The sequence below is a fragment of the Phyllobates terribilis genome, unplaced genomic scaffold (genome assembly GCF_046119375.1).
Source record: "Phyllobates terribilis strain yellow unplaced genomic scaffold, ASM4611937v1 Scaffold_3__8_contigs__length_932513732, whole genome shotgun sequence".
Taxonomy (NCBI): domain Eukaryota; kingdom Metazoa; phylum Chordata; class Amphibia; order Anura; family Dendrobatidae; genus Phyllobates; species Phyllobates terribilis.
The window spans coordinates 299,974,610-299,997,200 of NW_027362763.1; the positions used below are offsets into that span (position 1 = coordinate 299,974,610).

General features: G+C 40.9%; 1 protein-coding gene across 5 annotated transcripts in view; it reads left to right on the forward strand.

The window, feature by feature from the left end:
• Nucleotides 1-22,591, forward strand: part of NAALADL2 (N-acetylated alpha-linked acidic dipeptidase like 2) — a 1,725,756-nt gene that overhangs the window by 1,256,090 nt on the left and 447,075 nt on the right. For all 5 annotated transcript variants that reach the window (XM_073674925.1, XM_073674926.1, XM_073674927.1 and 2 more), the window contains one exon: nt 4,693-4,833. In XM_073674925.1, coding sequence (XP_073531026.1) covers nt 4,693-4,833 — 141 coding nt within the window. The remainder of the gene's footprint in view (nt 1-4,692; nt 4,834-22,591) is intronic.

A 22,591-nucleotide genomic window follows, 5' to 3' on the forward strand; every position in this document is an offset into this window, starting at 1 on the left:
TTCCTTGGTATGGGTACTGTTGCAGAGCAGTTCTGCTGCCTGTCCCTGGAGGTGAATGACCTCCACAGTGAGGTTCAGCAGCAACATCAGTGGCTACAGGTTACTGATGTGGGGGTCTCTTCAGGTAGGCCAGCTCAGCCTGAACCTAAGGTTTCCCTCCCGGACAGGTTTTCACGAGGTAGGGACAAGTTTTTTGTATTCAAGGAGGCCTACAAACTGTATTTTAAACTTTGTCCTTACTATTCCGGAAATGATGAGCAACGGGTTGCTATTCTGATCTCTCTACTGCAGGGAGATTCTCAGTCATGGGCATTTTCTTTCTTGCAGGACTCGGTTTGTCTGTCTCCAGTCAGTGGAGGGGTTTTTCGGGGCTCTGGCCCTCATCTATGATGACCCTGACTGAGTCGGCGTGGCTGAGTCTAGGCTACGACACCTTCAGCAGGGGAATCGGTCAGTGGAGACGTACAGTTCAGAATTCCGTAGATGGGCAACGGATTATAAAACGAATGACTCAGGCCTTAGAAGTCAATTTTGTGAGGTGCTTATTGAAAGGTTGAAAGATGTCTTGGCAGTATATGAAACCCCTCAGTTTTTGGAGGCTACCATGTCTTTGGCCGTACCGCTTGATAGATGCCTTCAGGATAGACGGGTGAGACCACCTTCTCCAGGGCCTTCTTCTCGGGGTTGTGTACCTCTGCCAGGGGAGCGGTCTCTGGTTTAACCAGCACTGGGGGAGGTGCAGGAACCCATGCACTTAGGGAGTATCTCTACATCATACATCTCCCCGTAACTCTTGGTAGTCTGGAGTTGGTTAAACAAGGGTTGCACTTATTACCAACCTGCTGTTCCCGCTTTGTCCTGTTGGCAGAGGAGGTGCTAGAGAGCAAATATGAGAAAATTTCTGTGTTTGTTGACAGTGGAGGCGGAGTCAGCATGGTTGATGCTGAGTTTGTGAAAACTCATTGTCTTGCTTGCTGTGCTTTAGTTGAACCCATTTCCATCTTTGCCATTGACTCAGCGCCACTTGAGAAATAGAAAGCATTTACTCAGATTGTACATAATGTAAAACTGAGGGTGGGGTCAGTTCATTGTGAAATAATCCCTTGCTATGTCCTGGACTATCTTTCCACACTGATTGTTTTGGGTATTTTATGGCTTGTTAAGCATAATCTGCTGGTGGATTAGCAAGCTGGGGAGATTATTGAATGAGGAGATTACTGCCATGAGTACTGTTTAGATATTTCCCTTGCTACTGTGTCTACGGAAATATTACCTGCTTTTCTGTCTGGTTTTAAGGACGTTTTTTCAGAGATGGGGTGTCAGGATTTGCCTCCTCATCCTGCTTATGACTATCCTATTAACCTGACCCCCGGAGCTAAACTACCGAATTCCAGACTGTATATCTTTTTGGCCCTGAGAGAAAAGCCATGAAGGATTTCATTGCGGAAAGTCTGGAGAAGAGACATATCAGACCTTTATCTTCGCCCGTGGTGGCAGGGTTGTTCTTTGTCAAGAAAAAAGATGGCGGTCTACATCCCTGTTTAGATTTCCGGGAAATAAATTAAATTACCATCCGTTATCCATACTCTTCCTCTGATTGTTGATTTGTTCAGCCAGGCTGTGGGAGCTAAGGTATTCTCCAAGTCAGATTTAAGGGGAGCCTACAATCTGGTTAGAATCAGAGAAGGGGACGAATGGAAGAAAGCATTCAATACCCTGGAAGGACATTTCGAGAGTCTGGTTATGCCTTTTGGTATGACCAATGCACCTGCAGTATTCCAGCATTTCATAAATGATATTGTAGCATCGGCGTCTCTGCCTCCTGCCGGGCAGAGACGTCGTTCCCCTTACCACCGCGGTCCAGGTCCGGCATCCTCCCGCTCCCCTGCTCCTGTGGCGCGCACTGCCCTCAGCTTCCTGGGCTTTGTGCTTAGGGCGCACGCGCGAGCTCCCTCCCTCTTAAAGGGGCTCCGCGCGCCGACCTATAGAGTCCCCGGCCAATGGCCGGAGGACTGCCCCTATATAAGGCACCTCCTCTAAAATGAAGGTGCCTGTGCAAGGTTGTTGTTCTGTGTGCTAACACTTGCTTCAGCCCTCAGGTCCCTCTGCCTGTCAGTCCTGCTCGTTAGTCTGTCTACAGTCCTGCCCGCTAGTCTGTCTATGGTTCTGCCCGCCAGTCTTCTTACCTGGAAGCATCTGCCAGTTACCTGCCATGCTCACCAGCCTGCTTACCTTGAAGCACCTGCCAGTTACCTGCCATGCCCGCCTGCTTGCCTACCCAGAGCACCTGTTTGACTATCTGCCGAACCAGCCTGCTTATCTACCCGGACCACTCCCCAGCCATCCTGCCATGCTCATCCGCTCTACCGGTCAGTTACTGCCATCTGACCCATGGGAGTCACCTGCTCTCACACAAGGTCGGTCCCAGAGTGGCACCTGGTCCCCATGCTCGGTCCCTCCCTAGTTCACGGAGTCGATTGAGCCGCCATGCGACCTTGGTAAGGCCGAGTAGGCACTTAGTCATGCCCTTCTGGTCCCTCTTTGCACCGAAGCACAGAGGTTCCACCACAACAGATATTTTTCATCATTTGGTGGGGGGTTTGTGGTGGTCTATCTGGATGATATTTTGGTTTACTCACCTGATTTGGAGACTCATCCTGGGCATGTTAAGCAGGTGCTCCAGATATTAAGGGATAACAAACTTTATGCCAAGCTAGAAAAATGTGTTTTCACTGTTCAGGAGGTGCAGCTTTTGGGGTACTTGTTGTCATCTTCAGATGGATCCGGAGAAGATCCGTGCAGTCCTTGATTGGAAATGTCCCGAGAACCTGAAGGCTCTACAACGTTTTCTGGGCTTTACTAATTTTTACCAGAAATTCATCCAAAATTACTCTGTTATGGTGAAACTCATTACTGACATGACTAAGAAGGGGTCTGATTTTTCCAAATGGTCGGATGCTTCCCTCCAGGCTTTTTCTTCCTTAAAGAATCATTTTGCCACTGCACCTATATTCAGTCAATTCGATGTTTCCCAACCCTTCATTGTGGAGGTTGATGCGCCTGATGTTAGGGTTGGGGCTATGTTGCCTCAGGGTTCGTCCCCTGACAAATGGCGTCCATGCGCCTTCTTTTCTAAAAAATTGCCTTCGGCTGAGAGAAATTATGAAGTGGGTAATAGGGAACTTTTGGTGATCAAATTGGTGTTTGAGGAATGGTGACATTGGTTGGAGGGGGCAGTCCATCCTATTACTGTTATTATTCACCATAAGAACCTGTGATTTCTCCAGTCACCTAAATGTCTCAACCCTAGGAAAGTCACATGGTCCCTGTTTTTTACTAGGTTCAATTTTGTTGTCACTTTCTGTCCAGGGGTCAAAAATGTCAAGGCTGATTCTTTGTCCCGGAGCTTCCCTTGTAGTGGTGACCATAAGAACCCTGCCCTGATATTACAAAAAGGGGTAGTCATTTTGGCACTGTATCCTGAACTGGAGGGTGAGGTGTTGGAGGCTCAAGGAGGCGCCCGTGCCTCCTGCCCTTCAGGAAGGTTATTTGTACCATCTACTCTGCACCGCAAAGTAATTAAGGAACATCATAACTCTGTGCTTGCTGGACATCCAGGTGGTAAGGCAACCGCGGACCTCCTCTCTCGACGTTTTTGGTGGCTGGGGTTGCATTGGGATGTGATTGAACAAGTATCTGCTTGTAGTATTTGTGCACGTTCTATGGTTTCGCATACCCGTCCATCTGGTACTCTTCTTCCACTATCTAGAACTGTGGAACTCTCTACCCCAATACAACAAACTCTTGCCTACCGTGGAAAAATTCAAAAGGATGCTGAAGACCCACCTCTTTCGAAAAGCATACAACCTGCAGTAACCCTCGCTTCACCATACCGCTGTACGAACAGCTGTACCCTCACCTACTGTATCCTCACCCATCCCTTGTAGATTGTTTGTGAGCCCTCATAGGCTGGGTCCTCTCTCCTCCTGTGCCAGTCAGTGACCCCTTTTCACATGTAAAATGTCATGGAATAAATGGCTCTATAATAATAATAAATATACTACTTGTACTGTGGGTCAATTGATGCCACTTTCCTGGTATCTGCCCCCTAATTAGAACTGTTTTGGCTGTTTTTGGGCCCATTTGAAGGTGTTGTGTATGCGTTTGGTTTTGCCTTCCTATTGAATCCAATGGGGTTCGGTATGTTCGACAAATTATTCGTCCAACGTCGGGAAGTTCGCCAAACTGGAACGAACCGAACATTGAAAGATTCGCTCATCTCTAGTTATAATGTATCCTATGTCTGAAATGATAGCAGCAAAGTTTATGATGCTATTAGAAGTGAATGTTTTCTCCGATTGTTCCAAGAACCCACAGTCTAACGTTGGGCACAATCACTGAATATTTATAAAACCTCTTTTCAAATTTTATGTTTAGATAACAGAAAGTAGACATTATTAATTTTATTTGCAGTAATATTTTAAGCAATAATTTGACATTTTTGGATTTCCTTGTATGTTGTTTTTCTTTGCATTTGTGCACAAAACTGATAATTAAAAATGTTGGCAATCAGCAAACAGGAGTTTTCAACTGTATACAAAGATACAGTAAATATTTTAATTGAATGGATAGATTGGTCAGTTTTTAATAATAAGGTTAAAGCTTTGCATATGTTCTATTTTTCAATTTTAGATGCAAAAAAGCTGTGCTCAAAATCAAGCCTGCTACAAGGCCAATACCAGCACTTTACAAGTACAAGGAGATGCTGATTTTTTCATCAATCAACTTGGAATCCCAGCTGCTCAGTTTGTTTTTGAAGATAACAAAGCCAAGGTAATGTCATAGTGTATTTATTCCGTCTGAAGCAATGTTTATTGTAATAGTATTACTGTAATAGTGCAATTTAAAGAGCTGAGACTTTTGTCTCATATAAGCCACATCCATGAAACTATTCTCCACTATTTTTATAAGCAACATGTGTGTAATTAGATCATGTAAAGAAAATTTCAGTCACTACATGAATTTACTTTGATAGCACCCATTTAGGATTTGTTAAATGTAAATAAATCCATCAACAATTGTGATATTGAATACAGAGAGCCCAATGTATTTATAGTGTGATGTTAGAAAACACATTCAAGCACTATATATTTCTCTGAAGTTTTCTTTAAGAGTTTGCTTAGGTGTAACACTATGCATACAAGGCTCTAAATGTACAGGTCATTGTATAACGAACTTAGCTACTTTAATAGTAGCACAGTGCAAGCCCAAAATTTATCTTTTTGATTTGTATAGTCATGTGTTGGTGTGGAGGCTATAACTGTTTCTTTAAAGGAACAAAAAAAATAAAATAACATTAAAACCAGAATTTGGCTGTGATTGTACCGAACAAAATAGTGCTGCAAGTTCTGATATTTTTGTCTTTAATTTTTGGGAGAACCTGTAAAAGTCTCCAAAAGAAATGTGTACATAGCCTATCTGCCACAAATCTGAAAATCTATAAACTATCCCAATTTACAGATTGGGACAATATGCATAATTTAGGAATTCTACCTTGCAAAGAACAGGGAAGATTTGGCATTAACCTAGACTGAAAGTTAAATTTGATTATTTTATGATTTTCATGAAATACTGTACACTAAGTGTAACCAAGAAAATTTAATTTACGGTAGGTTCACATGAGCTTGTAAAACATCATTCAGATGGTTAGGACCATGCCAATATCGGTACACCTTGATGCTGGCGAGATGGCTTTTACACTATTTTTGGTTAAAAGCGGTGTTTACTAAGTACCCTATGTTATTTATATGCACTATTGCTTTTACTTATTTATTTACAGCAGGGTATATATTCATTTTGTTTCTGTCTTAGGTTTGATCATTCAGAGTTTCATCCAGAAAAGTGAGATGGTTGTTCTCACTTGTCATCCGTGCCTTATCAGTTTATTTTACAGCAGAAGCTATTAATCATTTACAAGACCATTTACAGCTTCATATGTTACAGAATTGTAATGTATCTGTAAAAATTGGTTGCTACACTATGGCTCCGTATGGCATCTGATTTTTTTGTTTTTACGCAAAACAGTCAGACCAAAAATACGGTAAATACGGTTGCATGGGCCCGAACAAAGATAGGCCTATTTGTTAGTTTATATACAAGACTGTTTCCTGTAGAGGAATGCTAATTAAGTAAAATCTATCCCTCATAATGTTGAGTACCGATACTATTTAATTTCATTGATTGACAATGGAGATTGGCTTCATATCATACAGTGTTTACTATTAGCACAGGATAGTTAAATATTGAGTGAGAAATCTCAGACATACAGCAAACTTGACATTAAATTGTAACTACCTAACCCAGGGATAAATGCAGAGCTGCAACCTGGAATGCATTAAATGTTTTGAGAATATTTAAAAGGAGGCCGTAAGTTATAGAATGTTGTCCAGTATTTACATATTGATGATCTATCTGCTGGATATGTCCTCAATATAAAGTCAGTGGAGATCTGACACCAGGTGCCTCAAACAATGAGATATTATCTGTTCCAGCAGCGGCCTGACTAAAGTTATGTACAGAGCTCCATAAATTTTTAATGGCTGCTTCGGGGTACTCCAGTGTATTTTCAGCACTCTCTGGAGGATTTAATCCCTTCAATTCCTAACTCACCAGGCCAAATTTTACAATTCTGTCCAGCGTCACTTTATGTGGTAATAATAACTCTAAAATGCTTCAAAGTATCCTAGTGATTCTAAGATTGTTTTTTCGTGGCACATTGTACTTTATGATTGTTGTAAACTTAGGTCGATAATTTTTGCGTTTGTGAAATTATCAGAATTTTGGCGAAAATTTTGAAAATTTTGCAATTTTCAAATTTAGAATTTTTATGCCCTTTAAACCACATACAGTGGGGAAAATAAGTATTTGATACACTGCCGACTTTGCAAGATTGCTCACCTGCAAAGAATGGAGAGGTCTGTAATTTTTATCGTAAGTACACCTCAACTGTGAGAGACATAAGTCTAAAAAAATTTCAGAAAATCACATTGTATGATTTTTACACAATTAATTTGCATTTTATTGCATGAAATAAGTATTTGATACAATAGAAAAACAGAAATTAATATTTGGTACAGAAACCTTTGTTTACAATTGCAGAGGTCAGACATTTACTGCAGTTCTTGACCAAGTTTGCTCACACTGCAGTAGAGATTTTGTCCCACTCCTCCATACTGATCTTCTCCAGATCTTTCAGGTTTTGGGGCAACATTGAGTTTCAGCTCTCGCCTGGCTAGGCCACTCCAGGACCTTGAAATGCTTCTTACGGAGAAACTTCTTAGTTACCCGGGCTGTGTGTTTTGGATCATTGTCATGCTGGAAGACCAAGTCACAACCCATCTTCAATGCTCCCACTAAGGCAAGGAGATTGTTGGCCAAAATACTGCAATCCTTGATTTCATCCATACTCCCTTCAATACAGTGCAGTCGTCCTGTCCCCTTTGCAGAAGAGCACCCCAAAAGTATGATGTTTCCCCATGTTTTCCCCAGGAGTTGCACTCATCCTTCTTCTTCCTCCAAACACGGCAAGTGGAGTTGATACTAAAAAGTTCTATTTTGGTCTCATCTGACCACATGACCTTCTCCCATGCCTCCTCTGGATCATCCAGATGGTCATTGACAAACTTCAACCAGGTCTGGACATGTACTGGCATGAGCAGGGGTATCTTGTGTGCCCTGCAGGATTTTAATCCATGATGGCGTAGTGTGTTACTAACAGTAAAGTTGGAGACTGTGGTCCTAGCTCTCTTCAGGTCACTGACCAGGTCCTCCCATGTAGTTCTGGACTGATTCCTGACCTTTCTCAGAATCAATCTTACCCCATGATGCGAGATTCTGCTTGGTGCCCCAGACCTAGGAATATTGGCAGTCATCTTGTGCTTCTTCCATTTTCTAACAATTGTGACAAAAATTGTTGCCTTCTCACCAAGCTGCTTGCCTATTGTCCTGTAGCTTATCCCAGCCTTGTGCAGGTCTGCAATTTTGTCCCTAGTGTCCTTAGACAGATCTTTGGCCATGGCGGAAAAGTTGGAGTGTGATTGATTATGTGAACAGGTTTCTTTTATACAGGCAACGAGTTCAAACAGGTGCAATTAATACATGTAATGCGTGCAGAGTTGGAGGGTTTCTTAAAGAAAATCTAAAAGGTCTGTGAGAGCCAGAATTCTTGCTGGTTGATAGGTGATCAAATACTTATTTCATGCCATAAAATGCAATTTAATTATTTTAAAATCATACAATGTAATTTTCTGATTTCTTTTTAGATTCTGTCGTTCAAAGTTGAAGTGTACTTACAATAAAAATTACAGACCTCTCCGTTCTTTGTAGGTGGGAAAACTTGCAAAATCTGCAGTGTATCAAATACTTATTTTCTCCACTGTAGTTATATCACACAAAATAGTTAATAAATAGCATTTCCCACATGTCTTCATCCCATCAGCATTATTTTTGAAACATAATTTTTTTCTGTTAGGAATTGATTATAAATTGATTAACAATTTCTTGTCTTTCCAACAAAATTTACAAAACCAATTTTTAAAAGGACCACATCCCACTTGAAGTGGCTTTGAGGGCCTATGTGTCAGAAAATGCACAAAACTGACACCATTTTAAAAACTGACACCCTCAAAGTGCTCACAGGAATTAAAGCAATTTAGAAGGAGCAAATGAAAATTTTACTTTTTCTGAAAAAAAATGTTGCTTTAGCCCAGTGTTCCCAAACTCTAGTCCTCACGGCCCCCACAAGTCATGTTTTCAGTATTTCCATAGTGTTGCACAGATGAGAGAATTCCTGATGCCTTGATGATACTTCCATCACCTGTGTAACACTAAGGAAATCTTGAAAACGTGACCTGTGGGGGCCATGAGGACTGGAGTTTGGGAAACACTGCTTTAGGCCAATTTTTTTTTTTCACAAGACTAACAGGAAAAAATGGACCCTAAAATTTGTTGAACAATTTCTCCTGAATACACTGATACCCTATATGTGGTGATAAACTACTGTTCGGGCACATGACAGAGCTCAAAAGAGAAGGAGCATCATTTGACTTTTGGAACACAATATTGGCTGGAATAGATAGCGGAAGCAATGTCATGATTGCAGAGGCCCTGATGTGCCTAAACATTGGAAACCCCACCCAAGTGACCCCATTTTGGAAACTAGAAGCCTCAAAAATGTATTTAGAGGTGTGGCAAGTACCTTGAACCCACAAGTTCTTAACAGAATTTTATAACGTTGAGCCATGAAAATGAAAATACATTTTTCCAACAAAAATGTTGGTTTTGCCCCCAATTTTTTATTTTCAGAAGGATAGCAGAAAAAAATTAATCGCAAGATTTGTTGAGCAATTTCTCGAAAGTACACTGATAGCCTAAATGAGGTTATCGATAGGGGCTATGTGCCCACGATGGAGAAATGCTCAGGATTTTTTCCTGAGCGTTTCTGCATCTCCCTGACAGAAAAAAACGCATGCGGATTGTACATGCGTTTTTCCTGCCAGGGACATTCGGAAGTGAAGCGTTCTTCACATGCATTTCCGCATGCGGGTTGACAAGTGCTTTCCAAGTGATTTTAGCATCACTTGGAAAGTGCTTGTCAACTTGGTTACACTATATAAATCCATGCAAATCGCATGGATTTATATAGTGTGACCGAAAGATTGTCAAAAAATAAAAAAATAAATCTATACTTACCTTCCGATGGCCCCTGCAGTCTTGAATATCTCCGTCAGTGCAGGTCCTTCAGTCCATCGCGATTTGCCGGCATGAGAGGAGGAGTGCAGCGGGGGGCACCAGAAGGTAAATATAACATTTACTTTTTTTTATTTTATTCTTTTTTTCACAGTTTCTATGGTACCCGGGTCCGGAGGAGAATCTCCTCTCCTCTTGACCTGGGTACCGTCCGCACATTGAACGCGTGCATTCCGCATGTCCTTACCTAGTGAAGCGGAATGCAGACGTTCCAATGCAAGTCAATTTCGGCGAAAACGCAGCACTTCCGCAAAATAATTGGTAGTGCTCCTTTTTTTTCCGCAATGATAATCTGCTGCGGAAATTTCTGCAGCATGTGCACTGCACATGTGGATTATCATTGGGGAACATGGCAGGCCTTCTACCATGCATTTTTTAAGCGTTTCTGCAGCGTTTTGGCCGCTGCGGAAATGCTTAAAAAACGCATCGTGGGCACACAGCCTTAGGGGGTAAAATGGCCTGGAGCAGTGCCGACGCTGCTCCTGGTTGTGACAGATTATAACTTACGCCGAGGTCTTGGCGGCTATTGAGTGGGCACAGCTCCTGTGCTCACATGATAGCCATGACGTATGCTTACATCGTAGGGCATGAACCCCTTCCCGACCATGATGTAAACTTACGTCAAAGGTCATGTAGGGTTTAAATTGGTTGGAACATTCATGGAATGTTGACAAACTTATTTTGGTAATTTAATTTTTACTTTGATGATGCTCAAATAACCAGTAGCACCTGATTGTGAAGTAATCCTTGTATTTACTTCTTCATGAAACCCAACAAAATTCAGTAAATCCTTAGGCAATCTTATTACTTCCATTATGAATAGAGTTTAGCAAAAAGATTCATAGAATGCATCAAATCTATGTGTACTTCTTCGTACTTGTCGGCATTTCCAGTATCACTTCTGATTACTAGGCCCAATGCAAAGCCATCATTGTGATGTGACGCACACATGATATCATGCTGGGCCTACTAATTAGAAGAAGTGGTGGAAATTTTGTCTTGTGCAACTGCAGACTACTGACATGGCAGCCTTTACTAGGGTCCTGTGAATCTTTTTCTTCAATTCTAATCATGAATCATATTAACTTTTTATATACTAGCATAGATTAACTTTTAATTCCTTAACATAAATAACTGAAAGATTTAGCAATAGTAAAGATTTTTTGCATGATCTTATATTAATTACACAATATTTAATCAAATATACTGGTAGTAATCAATGTTATAACAAATTAAATATAGAACATTAAAGGAGTTGTCCACTACTCTTATTATTTTATTTTTATGAGCTGACTGCTCACAGGCATTACGTGACCCCCGGCTGCAGCCGCCTCTGACATCTACTGATATCATGTCAAGTTCCGGCTGCAGCCGGGGGTGACTCACTTCTGCATTCCACGGAGGATGCTGGGCTATGGGGGGGTACCCCGCGCATCACACCCAACATCCACCGCGCGCTTTCCCTCTCCTCATTCTTTGGAAAAGCACGTGGTGGATGCTGGGTGTGACGTGTGGGGTAACCCCGCCCACAACCCAGCAGCCACCGCGGGGACTGCGTCACTGATATCATGCCTCACTTGACATGACATCAGCGGGGGGTCACGTGATGCCTGTGAGAAGCCCGCAGTAGCGCCGCTCAAAGGTAAAAAGGACAGCAGGAGGTAATTAGAAAAAAAACTTATGGGCATCGGCTGAATACATTGGAGGGAAAATAAAAAGTTGTGGACAACTTCTTTAATTTATTATGAAAGTCTGCAAAAGCTTCAAAATAATCTCCTTTTACTTATCTATATTTATTTCAGTATCTTTTAAAATGTGTATAATATGAATTAAATAAACCTTGCAGATTATAGTCCGAGTAACAAGTATTTTTTGGCATCTGTACTGCTAATTTTCCAATAATTGATTCTTGCAAATAAATAGCAAGCTAAGTATTTGCCAAATGCACTAACAATTTTTTTTTTCCAAAGATATTGCATTGTTAATTGAAATGTCTGTGCTTGCAAGCGTTAAGTTAATGAGGAGGTTTTCAATTTGTATACACTGCTGCACCTGTTTGAGAAAAATAAAAAAAAATAAATATTTACATTAAATTAAATATAATGCTGAGGTTCTCATAAAGGAGAGAATTAAGCAGATGCTTACTGATTAAGAGTGCAATGTTTAAGACAAGCTTTTGGTTGAATGCACATTTTTCCTGTCACGTAACAGCTGTTCAACAGTTTGTGCTCCAGATCTTCAAATTTACCACCTAGTCTATAATTAATAGAAATGAATGGACAGCTTCTTAGGTTAATTCAAATACATTGGAATATTTGTAGGTTGTCTTTTTAAAAGTGATTTGCTTGGGTGGCTTAAATAGAAGGAGATCATGCTCAGGAATATATCAAACAAATATGCAGAAGAATATAGTTCTGGTATTGAAAGTAATCAGTAAAAGTTTAAATGCGCTATATCCACAGATTCCTGTTTTAATATAGAGCAGCATGATACAATTATTGGCACCCTCTATCTAATTATAATTAGGCTCTACAAAATTTCCAAGGTGTGCTCACAGTTATAAGATATCACCTTTACTAATTAATAATTCAGGTTTCTTTCTTGTTTTCATTAGAAAGCTCGGTAAAGCTAGAATTTTAACTTCAATGTGTCTGAATCACAACCTGTAACAAAAAATGTTCTTGCATCTGCCATGATTTCCTTTTAGTGTTTTGAAATCCCAGGTTAGGTTGGCTACTGATGCCTCGAGACTTTGTAAAAATCAGCTATATTTTCTATATCAATCCTATATTTGTTATATCCTAGGCAACACTATTTATTTCCATTATCTTCTATTGTACTATCCATTGATGTGCTAAAACTATGGGAAGATTTTTCCATTTTCTTTTCTTTTTTTTTCTACTGCTTCCTTCTAATTTAGTGTTTTGCTGAAGATTGTGCAGTCCTTAATTCTAAACATTAGTTAGAATTATACAATTCAGTTCAAACAGTAAGTCAATGGAAGAATTGCAAGAATTAATAAAAACAACCCCCCATTTTTATGCCCTGTTAGAGCACAAACTAGTTATTCTAGTACTGTATGCACCCCTTTGAATTACTATTAATTCAAACATAGCCTTAATAATGTCGAAGTGACATCACCATAGAAACATATGCTAACCATATAGTAACCAACAGCCCATTTAATAACACCGTGACCTGACAGGCATTTCACGTTTAATAAAAAAATGGGCCAAAAGTTATCCTTCTTAATCAATTGTGATTAGACAGACCGCTCTGTGCAGAACACTGAAGCTGACACTTTCACAATTAGTGGTAACATTATCCTGTTGTGATGAGTGATGTGCTATATAATCCATATAATACCTTTCACTCCCTACCCACTAATGTGCTTGCTGGAAGTAAACAAGGCTAAATGTGACCGGCGTTTGGTAGTATTACTGCCCGGGCAACCGAAACCAATTTTAGGGTTGATGCTACTGCTTGCAGCTCACACTTTTTTAGCCGTGGTATAATGTTTTTTCTTTTATACTTCCCCATGCATTGCCATTGCCAAATTTTCTTTTACCATGCTTTTACAACACAATATATAACTTTTGATAATATTTTTAACCTCAATTGTTAAACCTTTACAAAAAAAAAGAAATGCTGATGCTTTTTAGTGCATTTAAGTGAACCTGTCAGCAGGATTTTGCTAATTAAACTACAGGCATTGTCATGTTGGTGCTCTTACATTGATTAAAATGATACTTGCTGTGAAGAAATCCATTTTGTGGTTCTTGTGTAATCTTTGTTTGAAATTTTCATTTAAAGATATGCTCGTGCTTTGGGGCGGAACTGTGGTCAGGTCTTTTCTTGGTACTCAAATCCAGACCACCAAGAAAAGACCTGCCCATAGGCCTTCCATAGAGCACGAAAATGTTGGTCATCAAGGAGAGAGACAGAGAGAGATGAGTGGGATCGCTGACTTCCTCTATGTTGCTCTGTGCTGCTGTGGCAGGGTCTCTCATATCCTCTGTGTTGCTGTGGCAGGGTCGCTGACGTCCTCTGTGCTGCAGTGGCAGGGTCGCTGACATCCTCTGTGCTGCTGTGGCATGGTCGCTGACATCCACTGTGCTGCTGTCGCAGGGTCGCTTACATCCTCTGTGCTACAGTGGTGGGGTCTCTCACATCCTCTGTGCTTCTGTGCCAGGGTCTCTCACATCCTCTGTGCTTCTGTGGCAGGGTCTCTGGAGGGAGCTGTGTGGATATCAGTAGTTGATGTACATGAGAGAGAGAGCTCACATAGAGTCTGGCTGGCAGAGGAGTCCTTGCACTCCCAGCAGGGGAATTCCCGCCTTTGCGGATAGAGCCTAGAGCACAAAGAAAAGATCTGCTCACATGCCTGCCCTGAAGCAGGAGCATATCATTAAAGGAGTTTTCTCACAAACAAAAGTTCATTTTAAAGATTGTCTGTGTCTGACCGTGTACGGAACGTACCACAGCTCCTGGGCAGGGGAGGTAGCAAAAGACAATACAGACTTTACAGCAGAGGATAGCAGAGGATTAATTTTGTGAGGTAAAATATTGTTTAAAAACAGGCAGTGAAATGTTTTACCTCACAAAATGAATCCTCTGCTATCCTCTGCTGTAAAGTCTGTATTGTCTTTGGCTTCCTCCCCTGCCCAGGAGATGTGGTATGTTCTGTACACGGTCAGACACAGACAATCTTTAAAATGAACTTTCGTTTGTGGGAAAACTCCTTTAAGTGAAAACTTCACACAAAGATTATACAATAACCTCAAAACAGATTTCTTCAACCGCAGGTATCGTTTTAATCAGTGTTACAGCACCAATATGACAATGCCTGTAGTTTTATTAGCAATATTCTTGACAGACTACTACTCTCATCTTCTTCTCTGTGACAGTTATTCAACATATTACTGTCTGGGGAATTTGTTCAATGTTAGGGCTTTCTTCTTGTCTTTTTTGCTAAACTATGAGCTCTGATGTACTCTCACTATTCTAAAATTTCTGCAAAATGATAGCTGCATTCCTTGCTTAGACTTTTATTCAGGCTATGAGAACCTCTACTAATTGGCTGCACTATAAAATGTTATGTGGTAGCTGTGCAGCATCATGTGAGCCTTCTGTGACTGAAGCATGCATCGAATCTCAAATTGTTCAAATTTGCCCAAATTTGAAAGCTTCATAAAATTCAACCCAAATTTGTTTTTCCTCAAATCATTTGATCATCTCTAATCAGTGCTTTCTATCACAGGATAAGCAAAATGTTTGAGGGAAATCTCAGTTTGAAACAGCTGTCTATCGATAAGCTGTAATGGTTTCAATATTGCTTTGACATTTTCATCCAGTTAACATGCATGCATGCAACAAAATATTTTACTCTCTGAAAAAGGATTTTAGATTTAAATAAAATAATGTCAGAATTTTTTTCTAATTAGGAAAATATTCCATTCCTTCATATTTTTTCAGCATCGACTTTGTTTTTAAAAATGAATTACTCATATATTCCTATTTATTTGTGATTTTATCATTTCTTTTTTTGTTTTTATGCTGTTTTGAAACTAGATCTATCTTCATTATATTTTAATATGAGGCACAAAAACTATGATCTCTTGCATACTGTATGAATTGTCAAGTGCACAGAACCTATGTAATGCCACGTGGAGTCCTTATAGTTCATATTATATATACTCCTCAACATTGATATTGCTAGAATTAAGGAAATCACAGGATTTATATATGTTAATGATATGCAAATTATGAAAAAATGGAACAAAATGTACTAAAGCCTTAATTTAATCAGTAACAAGTATGAGCAAATACATGTAATTACGTACCTTGCCTTGCTATCAATGAGGTTATTAATGATTAATGAATTTCATTCCAAATACAATAATAACTTGGCATTACGTTGATTTAGTCATAGAAACATTGGTATGGCTATTTCACCAAACTGACCCCGGAGCCATTTTTCAACATGATAATGCTTCATCTTTCTTGAGTTACTATGAGCATCCCGCATGGCATAAACTTGCTATCAAGATCCACAAATTCTCTGGGCATTGAGTTGAAAAGTCCACACACCCCTTCTAAAATGCAATGTTTTTGTCATCTAAAAAAATCATACAAAGAATAATCATTTCAGAACTTTTTACACCTTTATTGTCACCCATAATATGTACAAATCAATTGAGAAACAAACTGTAATCAGTTTGAGAGGGAAAATAAAAATAAGGTGTTTTATCCAACTGGACCTAAGATTTCTTGGAAGATTTCTTCTCCAGTCATGTAGCAGCAGCCACTGTTTTCCTTCATGCCTAGATAGGAGGTGCCTACATATCTAGATTTCTTATTTTTCTTCTTTAAATCCTCAGTAAAGCATAATAGAGGCAGTATTATGGTTTTGGGCTGTTTTTCGGCTGCTCGAACTGGAGCTTTAAGCAATGTGACGGGAATTATGTACAGTTCCAAATATCAGTCAATTTTGCAATAAAACCTTTAGGCCTTTCCAAAAAAGATGAAGAGGAATTTCTCCATTCATCCCAATAACAACCTGAAGCATATCTCTAAAAAAAAAGTAGCAAAAGTATGGCTTCGCTTATAATAATCATTTTTATATAGCGCCAATATTTTCAGCAAAGCACTTTACATTACAGAGGAGACTTTTACAGACAATAAAGACATTATAATGTAACACATAATTCAACAGATACCAAGAGAAGAGTACAACACTCAAAAATACCCCAACTATCTAAGAAAGGGGAATCAACATAAAAGTAAGTGTGGGTGTTATCTAATAAGCATTAATACGTACAAATTAAATAAGAGAACACCGAAGTGATAATTAAAAATATTTTTAATAGATCATTGATTAAAAACTGCTAATTGGCAGACCAATGAAATAGTTAAAAAGGGGAACAACACTCAGGAAAAAAATCACAGAAAAACATAAGTGTCGTGGGAACAATTAGTCGGTGAGAATTACATGATTATATGACAGAATATGATGAATCAAAAATATTATTTAAACATGGTAAAAGGTATAAATATACCAGATGGCACAATATACAATGGTGTCCTTAGTAAATAATATAATAATGCAAAAAACAGAACTATGTGGGCAGAAGATAGCATATAAACTGTGGACTAATGAATATACCTATAGTGCATTCGTACTGGGAATCAAGAGATAGACCATGATACAAAGTAAAATCCACCATATAGAAATAAATAAATAAAGATAATGTAATGCGGCGGCTTGCTTCATTGCTAAAATGTGTGTTCTGGCTGACCATTTACCTCCCCCTCAGGTGACTTATCACATGACTGTGACATCATCACAGGCCCTGTGTGCACAGAAGGATATATAAATCCTGGTGGTTTTGAGACAGAGAGAGAGAGCCTTTGTGAAGCCTGGAAGGCAGTGGCTGGATCCCTGTGTTTGAGATACCAGTAGCCTTGGAAGGCACGTGGCTTGGAGGCCTACTCTGGGAAGCCTTAAAGCCACAGCTGTGGCAGAACCGAGCTGATAGAAGCAGCTGAGACCCGGCAAAAGTAAATCGGCGCTATAAGTGAATATTGTTGCTGTACCTTGCTGAAGTCTGTATTTGAAGCCAAGCGGGCATAGCTGCCACTGAAAAGGCTCTAGGATACATGTGTAACATTCCTGCAAGCCACTGAGATGGACTATGTTATGTGCGGTTTATGATGTGTAATAAACTGCTGAACTACATATTACCGGAAAACGTGGCATGTGTGCTTTAATTGACCTGGTGAAGCGAGTACTCCCCAGCGTGATCAATAGCGCTACCTTACAATAATAATACTGGATGTAGCTGTCCCAGCTCTCAGCTCCTACATACGTTTCTCCTAGTGCCTTTCTCATGGAGTATGAGAAAAGCCACTAGGCGAAACGTACTTTGGAGCTGAGCGCTGGGACAGCTACATCCGGTATTATTACCTTTATTTCTCTATGGTGGGATAGCTGGTGGAGTAGGGATAGTTTTGGATTAGAGGCATGTAGGCAGAGTTTAGTGCCATACAGTCCTTCTATAGGTGTACTGCTGCTGCAACCTAAAAACAAAAGTCCTTTTAAAGGGCTACATGTTTTTTTTCCTATAAATATGGGAAAGTTTGCAGACATATATTATATACCTAATTTAAAATTTGCAAGGTGTGTGATGTGGGACGGTGAAGTGGATGTGCTACTGAGGTCGAGGCTGCACAGAGGTCGAGGCTGTGAGTTAGGTAAAACTGTGTCTGCTCAACAAGCACGCTCATCATCGAGACCTAGCTTTGCAGGGGGGCACGGGACACCACACCAAGCCCAAACAGTGTAAACAGGTGGATGGTTGGATGGCAAATAATGCTTCAACTATGTTAACCTGTCTTCCACATGGTCAAGTCTCACTAGCCAAGAGTCTGGAACACATAATCCTCACCCTGATCCTCCTTCCTCCCACCATGGTGGGTCCCAAAAGACAAGTGATCCCACACTCTGAAACTCTGATGAACTCTTTACATTTCTATCTATTCATTCTGGCCTCTCACCCTGCACATTTCAAGAGAGACATAAGGAGATTGTGTGTAGTGATGTCCAAATATTTTAGCAGCCACAGTCCGAAAAAGACAATGGTGGGGAACGGTGATTCAGTGTCTTAAGAAGTAGATGATGAAGAGACACAGTTGCCAACAAGTGTTGTTGTTATGTCAACAAGTCGGGAGGACAAGAGTGAGGAAGTGGAAGATGGGTTGGTGGACAATTAATTCGCTGACCAAACCTGGGAAAGTGCCATGCAGAGCAAGGCCAGCAGTGTTGATGGGGAGGGATCTTCAGTACCGCAACAGGCAGGAAGAGGCAGTGGGGTGGCCAGAGGGAGAAGGTGAGTAACTGTTCTCCAGAGCACCCACACATGGCAAGTTACCAGGCCAAGGGTTAGGTGTTCCACAGTCTTGCACTTGTTTTTTAAAAAATGTGGACAATAAAAGAACATTTATTTGTAACCTGTGCTGTATCAAGATCAGCCGAGGCCTGACCACTCCCAGCCTGACAACCACCAGCATGCTCAGGCACATGTCATCAAAGCACCCGATTAGGTGGATCGAACGCCTGGGTGTTAGAACCTTGCTGTTAGGTTTTTTTTCCTTTGCTGGTCACATGACCTTGTTGGCCTATTTAGTCCTGCTCCGCCCTTCTGGCTTTGCTGGACTTCATTGTATATCTACTTTCTAGCTAGCCTGTGCTCTGTATCTAACTCTGTTAGTTTGCTTGGTCTACGGACCTCTATGTTCTATCTATTTTGTTTGTTCGTCTGTCTGCTACTATTTCTGTTAGGAGGTGTCCCATATTCCTCCCAGTCCTTAGTACTTGTAGGGATTCCCTCCCCACATCTATAGGTCTCCGTACAGACTAGATTAGGACTTTAGCAGGTCTGATCGCAGGATCAGGTTCCCTGTTACATCGTAGGGATTCAGCTGAGTCCTATAGTAGGGACAGATCTCCTCTCTTTCCTTAGCTTTGGTAGCAGAACATAACAGTAAGTCCAGCCAGCAAATTCTCTAAGGAAAGATTTTTCTGTTCCATCATGGTGTCGGTTCAGGATTTGGCTCATCGCCTGCAGGGACTCTCTCTGGAGGTGGCCGAGCTCCGTCAGCACGTGAGTAACTGTCCTGGAGCACATTTCTTGGAGCCTAAGGTATGTTTGCCGGATTTATTTTTTGGTGAACACCGAGAATTTTTTTCATTTAAAAATGCTTGCTTATTGTATTTTCGTTTGAGACCTAAGTCCTCTGGGGATGAATCCCAGCGCGTAGGGTTCATAATGTCACTTTTGCGCAAAGAGCCTCAGGAGTGGGCCTTTTCTTTGCAACCTAGTGATTCATGCTTCAGATCAGTGGATAGTTTTTTTTCTGCTTTGGGACTATTATATGATGATCCTGACCGTGTCGCATCAGCTGAGACTGAGTTGAGACGTCTAAAACAAGGATCGGGTAATGTGGAAAAATATTGTACACATTTTCGTCGTTGGTCCACTCAAACAGGGTGGAACGATTCTGCTCTGAAAAGTCTATTTCTTGCTGGGCTCAGTGAAAGGGTTAAAGACCTGCTAATTGCTTATCCTACACATGAGGATTTGCAACAGGCTATGCAATTAGCTATACGGGTGGATAGAAGACTGCGTGCTAGGGTTAATGAGAGCAAATCCTCTGCTATGTCAGTTTCTGGTTATGATAATGTGTGTATTAACAGTGGTGAACCGATGGAGATTGGATCGGTGGCACCTCGCTCTCAAGAAAAAGACCGTCGTTTTTCAGAAGGCTTGTGTTTCTATTGCGGAAAATCTGGTCATTTGATTAAAGGCTGTGAGCTTCGTATGAAGAAAGAAAAAAAAATGGTCAGTCACGCCCGTATTGCCTGTTTAAATTCCAAGGGTGTATTTTTAGCTGCTTCCACGATTGCTCAGAAAAAATTGATGGAATTTCGGGTGTTTGTTGATTGCGGGTCTACACTGAATGTAATTGATGGGGGATTCGTGGAAAAACTCAATTTAAAACCTGAACCTTTATCATCCCCCATTGCTGTGGTTTCTGTGGATGGCTCCCCTTTGAAGAATATTACTCTCAAGGTCAGTGAATTTCCTCTCACTATTAATGGTGTTCACCATGAGAAATTGGATTTGGTAGTGTTGAATAACTTGCCTTCTCCAGTAATATTGGGTTTGCCCTGGTTAAAATTTCACAATCCTGTACTGGATTGGTCTACCAGTGAAATTAAATCCTGGAGCCATAAATGTTATGACAAGTGTTGTAACGGGCGTATTGCAGCTTTGGATAGGGGAGAATTGCCTGTTCCTATTCAGGATTTTTGGAGAGTTTTTTCTGAGAAGGAATCGCAGGTTTTGCCTCCCCATAGAGACTATGATTGTTCTATTGAATTTGTCCCTGGAGCGACTCTTCCTAAGAGTCGTTTATTTAACCTTACTATTCCTGAGAGGAAGGCTTTGGAGGAATACATACAGACAAGCTTGGCCGCCGGTCACATTAGGCCCTCTAAGTCTCCTGTGGCGGTTGGATTTTTTTTTGTAAAAAAAAAGGACGGCGGTTTACGTCCTTGTCTGGATTTTCGTGAGATTAACAAAATTACGGTACGCAATCCTTACCCACTGCCATTGATTCCTGATCTGTTTAACCAGTTATTGGGGGCCAAGTGGTTCTCTAAAATTGACCTTAAGGGGGCATACAATCTGTTGCGCATGAAGGAGGGTGATGAATGGAAGACTGCTTTTAACACTCCTGTGGGTCATTTTGAGAATCTGGTTATGCCTTTTGGTCTTACTAATGCTCCTGCATTTTTTCAGAATCTGATTAATGACATCCTTAGACCTTTGATCGGTAAAAATGTGGTTGTGTATTTGGATGACATTTTGATTTATTCGCCAGATCTGGAGTCTCATTGGCGGAGCGTGCGTGAGGTATTTCTGTTATTAATGGACAATTCGCTTTTTGCTAAGCTGGAGAAATGTGAGTTCGCTGTACAGAGAATTAGTTTTTTGGGCTACATTATCTCCAGCAAAGGTTTTGAGATGGATCCGGTTAAGGTTCAGGCTGTGCAGGAATGGCCTAGGCCTATTGGTTTGAAATCGATACAGAGGTTTTTGGGTTTCGCCAATTACTATAGAAAGTTCATAAAAAATTTTTCTAGTATTGTCAAACCTCTGACTGATCTCACCAGGAAAGGTGCTGATGCGGTTCAGTGGTCTTCTGAGGCCATTGAAGCTTTTGTGTATCTCAAGGAGAGGTTCACCTCTGCTCCCATCCTTATGCAGCCTGATGTTACTAGGCCGTTTTTGGTTGAGGTTGATGCTTCCTCTGTGGGGGTTGGCGCAGTATTGTCTCAGGATAACGGGGATGGATTACATCCCTGTGCCTTTTTTTTCAAAAAAATTTTCGGAGACTGAATTGAATTACGATATTGGTAATCTTGAATTATTGGCTATTAAACTCGCATTTGAACACTGGCGCCACTTCTTGGAAGGTGCGGAATTTCCCGTTCAGGTTCTTACGGATCATAAAAATCTGATATATCTTGATGCTGCCAAGCGCCTGAATGCCCGTCAGGCTAGGTGGGCACTGTTTTTCTCGCGGTTTAATTTCTCCGTTACTTACATCCCTGGTACTAAGAATGTTAAGGCGGATGCCTTGTCTCGCAGTTTTTCTCCCATAGTCGGTGCTGAGAAAGAGGAAAACATTTTACAAGAAGGTGTTGTGATAGCTGCTTTAGACTCCGTTTTGGAAGATGAGATTCTTAAAGCTCAGTAGAATGCCCCCTCTAACACTCCTCATGGGAGGTTGTTTGTGCCTGGGACCTTTAGGAGAGATTTGTTTGTTGAGTGTCACGAATCTCGGTTGGCAGGTCATCCCGGAATCTCTGAGACCAAGAGACTGGTGGGTCGCAGTTTTTGGTGGCCTGGATGGCAGAAGGAAGTCATTAAGTGGGTGCGCCAATGTACTATATGTGCTAGATCTAAGTCCTCACATACTCCTGCTGCGGGGTTGCTTTGTCCTTTGGAGGTCCCCAGTGCTCCTTGGACACATTTGGCTATGGACTTTATAACTGACCTTCCCCCCTCTGAGGGTTTTACTGTCATCTGGGTGGTCGTGGACCGTTTTAGCAAGATGTGTCACTTGGTTCCCTTCGTCAAACTGCCCTGCGCTAAAACTCTCGCTAAGGCCTTTGTCAAGGAAATTGTCAGACTTCATGGCGTTCCTACTGACATTG